The 7,566-nt window shown below is 38.2% G+C and overlaps 1 protein-coding gene across 1 annotated transcript; it reads left to right on the top strand.

Moving 5' to 3' along the window:
- Positions 1 to 1,499: 1,499 nt before the first annotated feature.
- Positions 1,500 to 3,475, top strand: LOC131617022 (uncharacterized). The gene is made up of 5 exons (XM_058888411.1): positions 1,500 to 1,595; positions 1,644 to 1,695; positions 1,786 to 2,067; positions 2,162 to 2,944; positions 3,174 to 3,475. Exons 1-5 carry the CDS (start codon positions 1,500 to 1,502, stop codon positions 3,473 to 3,475), a joined length of 1,515 nt encoding a protein of 504 aa, XP_058744394.1.
- The last annotated feature ends 4,091 nt before the right edge of the window (positions 3,476 to 7,566 follow it).

Raw genomic sequence — 7,566 nt, 5'->3', positions numbered from 1 at the left:
AGACTGATAAGGTAAGTGGGTTGATACCTCTACTTGGAGACTGATAAAGTGAATTAAATAATCTACCTCTGCTTGGAGACTGATAACGTGAATTGATTGATCTACCTCTGCTTGGAGACTGACAAGGTGAAAGGATTTGATATCTCTGCTTAGAGACTGAAAGGTGAAACTATTGATATACCTTTGCTTGGAGACTGACAAGGTGAAATAATTTGATATACCTTTGCTCAGAGACTGACAAGGTGAATTAATTGGATACCTCTGCTTGGAGATTGACAATACAAGAAAGGAGGGATAGACAAGACCCTCTTTGTGAAGGATGAAGGAGGAAAAATCATGATTGCTCAAATCTATGTGGATGATATAGTCTTTGGTGGGATGTCAGATAGAATGGTTAAACATTTTGTCAATCAAATGCAATCTGAGTTTGAAATGAGCCTTGTTGGAGAATTGACCTATTTTCTTGGACTACAAGTCAAACAAATGGAAGACTCCATTTTTCTCTGCCAAAGTAAATATGCCTAGAACATAGTCAAAAAGTTTGGGATGGATAATGCTAGTCACAAAAGGACACCTGCACCCACACACTTAAAATTATCTAAAGATGAAGGTGGTACTAGTGTTGATCAAATCCTGTATAGAAGCATGATAGGGAGTTTGTTGTATCTGACAACTAGTAGACCTGATATTGCCTTTGTAGTCGGTGTGTGTGCTAGATATCAAGCAGAACCCAAAGTGAGTCACATAAATCAAGTCAAGAGGATTCTCAAATATGTGAATGGGACTTATGATTATGGTATGCTTTATTCTCATGGGTGTGACCCTATCTTATCTGGGTATTGTGATGCTGATTGGGCTGGGAGTGCTGATGACAGAAAAAGCACATCTGGAGGATGTTTCTTCTTAGGGAACAACCTCTTATCATGGTTCACCAAGAAGCAAAACTGTGTCTCTTTATCCACTACAGAAGATGAGTACATAGCAGCTAGCAGCAGCTGTTCCCAACTGGTGTGGATGAAGTAAATGTTAACTGAATACAATGTCACTCAAAATGTCATGACATTATACTGTGACAATCTTAGTGCCACCAATATTTCCAAGAACCCAATTCAACACAGCAGAACCAAGCATGTTGATATTAGACATCACTTCATAAGAGATCTTGTGGAAGACAGAGTGATTACCCTAGAGCATGTGGCCACTGAACTGCAACTTGTTGACATTTTTACAAGAGCTATAGATGCTACTCAATTTGAAAATTTGAGGGGCAAGTTGGGAATATGCCTCTATGAGGAATTATAGCAGTTAATGCTGTTTGGGATAATATTTTGGACATTTTAAAAATTAAATATTTGAAATATCTTCTTATTGGTCAGAATATTAAGTTCCTTGTCCTTTTGCAAACTTATCACACGATTTGCTCATTCCACTCTTTCATCTTCCACACCTTAGTCCACTTCCAAAGAAAATACTCAGCCATTCTTTCGAAGCTCTCCAAGATGTCTCAACAACCGGATTCCTCCTCTCCCAAGAAGTTGTCCCCCATCTCTGAACCTGAATCTGTCTCAAGGGCTGAACCTGTCAACCCTAACCAGGTTCTTGAAGTCGCTCCATTGTGAATGGTTACTGCTAAATATCTGAAGGTGAAGAAGCCTCGTACTCCACATGCAAGAATACCCAAAGAAACTATTTCTGGTAAGGCATCTAACAATTCATCTTCCACTCCTCATGAGGATTTGACTAGGGAAGGATCTTAATATGTTCATAATGTCATTTCGAAAATAGTCATTAGGATCTTGGATGAAAAACATAAGGTTCTTGGGACATCCATCCCTCTAAACACTGTGATTCCTGAACCCCATTTGAACAAAGAACCTGATGTCCCTCAAGATGTGGAAACAACGGAAGATTCCTTAGGAAAGAAGGATGATGATGTTCCAATTGGTGTTGATGATGTCCCAATTGATGATGATGATGTACAACATGCTTATGTTGTGCACAATGATGGTGAAAATGTTGATGTTACTCAGGAGGTTAATGACAATGCTGAAACTGGCACTGATATTGGTACATGAGCCAATATGGTGAATCTTGATGACTACTCAGATAATGATCTGGTAACTATTGTCAACCCCAGCATAACCAAAAGGCTCATGACTAGAAAAAGGGAAGAAGGCAGTTGTCCAAAGTACTCCCAAGAGGAAAGCTGTTCCTAAAAGTACTTCTGTTGGACCCACAAAATCTTGGAGTAAGGTGGTTCCCAAGAAAATAAAAGCCAGAGTAATTGCTGACTCTGACTCTGATGTTGCTAGTGATGTCCCTGACATCCCTCCCAAGAAGAAGCCTACTTCTAGCAAGCTTGTTGTTAGAGTCCCTGATGTGCCCATAGACAACATTTCCTTCCATTCTACTTCAAGTGTCAACAGGTGGAAATATGTCTACCAAAAGAGACTGGCCCTTGAGAGAGAATTAGCTCAGAATGATCTTGAATACAAAGAGATAATGGAGTTGATTCATGATGCTGGGTTGATGAAGATTGTTGCTCATTTTGCAACATGCTATGAAGTGCTGGTGAAAGAGTTTATTGTGAACCTGTCAGAAGAGTGTACTGATAGAAAGTCTAAGGAGTTTAAGAAGGTATATGTGAGGGGCATGTGTGTTACTTTTTCCTCCACTATGATCAATAACTATTTGGGGAGGTCTGATGAAGCTCAACCTGAGCTGGAAGTATCTGATAACAAGGTGTGCCAAGTTATCACTGCCAACCAGGTCAAGAGTTGGCCCTTAAAGGGGAAGCTGTCTGCTAGTAAGCTAAGCATGAAGTATGCCATGTTACATAAGATTGGTGCTACAAATTGGGTGCCTACCAATCACAAATCTACCATTGCTACTGTTCTAGGAAGGTTTATCTATGTTGTTGGTACAAAAGCCAAGTTTGATTATGGTACATATATATTTGAACAAACTATGAAGCATGCTGGAAGCTTTAGTGTAAATGGGCCCTATAGCTTTTCCATCTCTCATATGTGGCATTATGTTGAACCAGTACCCAGGAATTTTGGTTGAAAATGACTCTGTTTGCAAAAGGGAAAGTGATATTTCATTTCATTATAAATTGTTTCAAGGAACCCATGCTCTTGACATTGTCATGACATGAGCTGGGACATCTAAAGAAAGCATTCCTATAGGTAAAGCTGCAGTGATTGCTATGCTCAGGGAAATATGCAAGGAACTGGAGACCAGAAAGTTGACCCTTGAAAAGTTGATCTGCTCTCTTGAGATGGAAGAAGGTGTTGATTTTGCTGAGAATGAAGAGGAAGTTGGTCCTGAGGAAGGAGATGAACAAGAAGATGGTTCTGGTGATGATGAACAGGAAGCTGGTTCAGATGAAAAGGAAGAAGCAGCTGCTAGTCCTACGGATGGCACTAATGAAGACAAGGATGGTGATGAAGACAACTCAGAGTTTGCTGACTAGAGCCTTGTTAATCCTTTTATTTGGTTCCTTTTAATGATTTTTGTCTGGATTTCTATTCTGATTAACTCATGGTCTATAATCATAATCTGAATATCTTAGTTGCTTTGGCAACTTTCTGGCCAAAATGGGGGAGAAGTATGATGTACCCATGAACTTAAGTGCTTCCTGATATGATCAAGAATTATGGTGTTCCATTTATGTCTTGAGTTCTGAAGTTGGTAATGTGTAGTGGTATTAGCTCTCCTGCATGATTGGTATGTCTAGTTGTTCTTTTCTGCTGCTTGTGATCTCTGATGTGCTGACAGGTTGTAGTAGCCAAAATTTTGCCAAAGGGGGAGTTTGTAGATGTTTTTGATTGGCTGCATTTTGTGGTAAAACATAATTGTGAGTTTAGATGTCTTGACTGATGTTATGACATGCATGTATGGTTTTTGTAGGAGATGTGATTTTAGCAAATACAGATTTTAGTGATGTCAAGATGAATGTTGTGACATCGTTACCTGAACATCAAGTGATGTTATGTTTTTGTTTTGTTTCCTACTTTATCTTAGGCTATATTTTAGGAAACTAACGATTGTGCTGATTGTATATCAGTAGGAGAACGAGCCATGGGCTGATTTTTAGCACCCTGATTTGTGAAAATTAGGTTAACTTGGTTAACCCTAATTTATGTTTGTTATGCCTAAAGCCCAGGAGCTGCCTATAAAAAGACTGCTAGTCCTACTTTCAGAGGTAGAGATTTTACGTGAAGAATACTGTGTGTTGCAATCTGTGCGTTAGGTTTTATTATTCTAAGTGTTTTCTTGTGAGCCAAGCAATTGTCACTTTGATAATTGTATTGGATTAGGGTGTTTAGAGTTGTTACTTGGTGTGTCACTCAAAGCTTTTAAGAAAGAGTGTTATGTTCCTTTATTGAAGCTTTTAAGCATAATCAAGATATGTTTGAAGTGTGTCTTCACTTTTTACTTGTTAAATTTGTTTGATATCACTGCTGTGATTGAGGAGGAGTGAGTAGGAACTCAGTTCTAAGAATAAGATTGAAATTGCATTGGGCAGGTTTTAAGTGAGGGGTGTAAACTGTTGGTTTAATCCTGAATTGATACCTCTTATAGTGGATTTCCTCCCTGGTTTGGTAGCCCCCAGAGTAGGTGTAGTTACACACCGAAATGGGTAAACAATTCCTTGTCTTCTTTATTACTGTTATTGTTACGACATCAGATACAACATCAGTTGTTTGTTACTAGAATTTCATGTTAGATGACCTAATTGAGGTATGCAGATGAAATGCGAAGCTTGAGCCAGTTAGAAATTAAAGGGGTAGGACAAAATTTGGGATATGACGATTGCCCCTATTTTATCGTCTTAAAGATGAATTTGAGATTGGCGTTATAACACCCCAATTCGACCCGATAATTATACGGAAAATCAGAGTATAAAATTCAACAAAACATACACATTGGGATATCACATATTCGTCATTCAAAAACATTTACGACATACTTGCCTTCATATAGATACATTGCACATAACATAAACGACAATTTAATTAATCTTCAAAAATCACTTCGTCCAAAACAAATATTTTAACTCGCAGCGGAATCATCAAACTTCGCAAAATTTATTTTAATCATAGCATCTTCACAAAAACAACTTTGATTCACAAACCAAAGTAAAACATCACTAAAAATCCAGCAAACATAACAATTAATAAAACAATCGCTTATCCCCCCGAGTGCTACGTATCAGAGCGACCATCGACTCGACTCACAACGTCTAAATCTTTGTCAAAGCTATCACCTGCATGTTACTAGTATAAAGGTAACGGGGAAACAAAAGAAAAGGGTGAGATGGTAAACCATATAAATAGGGTGATGGTAAATAGTATATTCAGGTTCAAGTTATAATAATTATCACATTGAGGTATAATCATTACCGTCTAGTTTACTTCACTGTTTCAGTCAACAACACAAGTCATAATATCTCACATAAGGTCATATTCAAAGTTCACAACAAGTCACATAAGTTCACACATCAAAACACATAACCTCATGACCATACAAATGAAATGCGACTCTAACAAATGCACATGCATGTGGTACCCAAGGCTTCAGCCCCCATCGCCAATTGCCAATAAATAGAGGCATCAAAACAGACATAAGCCTTCGTCGCTGTTTGCCAATCCAAGTCGTCGCTAAAACATGCAAATCATGAGACACTGATGAAATGCACAAATCACAAACATCGCAAAACAACGTCGCGAGGCATACGCCTATTGATCGGTCACCTTTTCTACTTAATTTCGTCATAAATTCGGCATAAGATCGTCATACTTGGTAACACTTTGTGGTTGTTTTTAAGTGTTTTTCTTTGATTCATCTAGTTCTAGTTAATTTGTGTGCATTTTATTTTTGTGACATTTATCTTTATCTATTAGGTGCCTTTGATCTCTCTACTTGGTGGTTGTAGGTTAATTCTGGATCAGATGGAAATTGCACAAGTGTTGGTGTAAAAGAAGCTGAAAATCGTGACAAGCGTGTAGTATTTTGATCATAACTGGAGCTTCGTAACTCGGAATAACGCGGTTCCGGTGGCAAAATTTTGCTAATGAAAAGAGCTACAACTTTGATGTTGAAATCAAATCCAAATTATGAAGTCAGAGGCCAACACGGTCAGACCGTGTCAGATGACACGGCCGTGTCCAACCTGCTGAAGAATTCTCCCCAAAAGTGGCAGAAGCTGACACGGTCAGCCCGTGTCAAGTGACACGGCCGTGTCAGCCTGTGCGGACAGAAATTCTGTATTTTTTATGTTGTGATACTTTTAAAGTCCCGGGGGCATTTTTGGTATTCTGGCTGGGATCTGAAAACCTAGAGAAGTTAAAAGTGATTTGAGACAAGGAGAAGGCACTTTTTGGCAACATACGATAGAATTCCACAAGAGGAGGAGATAGCTTCATCAAGGGTTTCGGTGACGGAGAGATTCAACGGTGGACACCATTGAAGATCAAAGTTCTCATTAATCTTTGTAATGTATAAATTATTTGTTTTGTGTTTCTTGAATATTATGAGAGGCTAAACCCCCCAATGCTAGAGGGGTGGTCCTGATTTGGTTTATGTAATGACTCTGAATTCTTGATTTCATCAATACATTGGTTTATGTTATTCAGTGAAATTATGCAATGTTCTTAATGTTTTCTTTATCGGTCAAATAAGGATTAATCTACGGCTAACAAGTACAGGACTGTAGTTGTTAGGGTTTGTGCATAATTTGATTATAGTAGATATCACCTAGGACTAGGGATACCCTAAAATCACCCATTAAATCATGATAAAATAAAGGCTTGGTTTCAGCTTATTTCCCTAAGGACTTAGGTATTAGGTTGAAAGACCAAAGGTTTTCCCACTAAGGACTTAGGGGAAAATATCCTAGAGGTTTGGTAATAGAATACCATGAACTTGTTGAAGAGATATGAATTCAGGGTTGTTGCAAGCCAAAGCAACCACTCACTCTAGCATGTTTTTTAAAGTAAAAAGAACCAACTTTATTATTCCGCTTTTATTTATGTGTACGGATTTATTCCATATTCCACAAACTATTGTTTTTGTTCAATTGAATTAAGATTAAGAAGCAGTATTTCCTACGTAGTCCTCGAGATCGATATTTGGGTTAAAACCCATTATTACTACATTGGTGAAAATAGTACACTTGCTATTTTTCCGATCAAGTTTTTGGCGCCGTTGCCGGGGACTGCCAAAATACAGATTTTTAACTTAAGTTCAATTGAAATTTTGTTGCTCTGCGACTAAAATTTTATTTTCTGCACTTTTTATTTTATTTTTTCTTTCTAATTATTATATTTGTCTAATCTGTGTATGCGAGGTAAGGCCTCAGCTGAATTTCTTTTTGACGCAGAAATTGAAAGAACTTTGCATGCAAGGCGTAGACAAGCTCGGTCGGCTAAGCGGGAATCTGAAGAAGAAATTGTTACAGTTCATTCAGGTTCAAGTTTTGAAAGTGAAGAAGAAGTCATGGGTGAAAATCCTCCTCCTCCTGAGAGGCTCCTTGGTGACTACGGTGTTGCAAATACACCG

The sequence above is a fragment of the Vicia villosa genome, linkage group LG7, assembly GCF_029867415.1.
Source record: "Vicia villosa cultivar HV-30 ecotype Madison, WI linkage group LG7, Vvil1.0, whole genome shotgun sequence".
Lineage (NCBI taxonomy): Eukaryota > Viridiplantae > Streptophyta > Magnoliopsida > Fabales > Fabaceae > Vicia > Vicia villosa.
Note: the sequence above shows the minus strand (reverse complement) of the source record. Positions and strands in the feature narration are given on the sequence as shown.

Excerpts from the sequence above, each read along its gene's own strand:
- LOC131617022 (XM_058888411.1), top strand. The coding sequence starts at position 1,500 with ATGTCTCAACAACCGGATTCCTCCTCTCCCAAGAAGTTGTCCCCCATC. Across the intron at positions 1,696-1,785 it reads ACCCAAAGAAACTATTTCTG|TCATTAGGATCTTGGATGAA; the intron begins GTAAGGCATCTA and ends TTTCGAAAATAG. Across the intron at positions 2,945-3,173 it reads AAAAGCCAAGTTTGATTATG|AAAGCATTCCTATAGGTAAA; the intron begins GTACATATATAT and ends GGACATCTAAAG.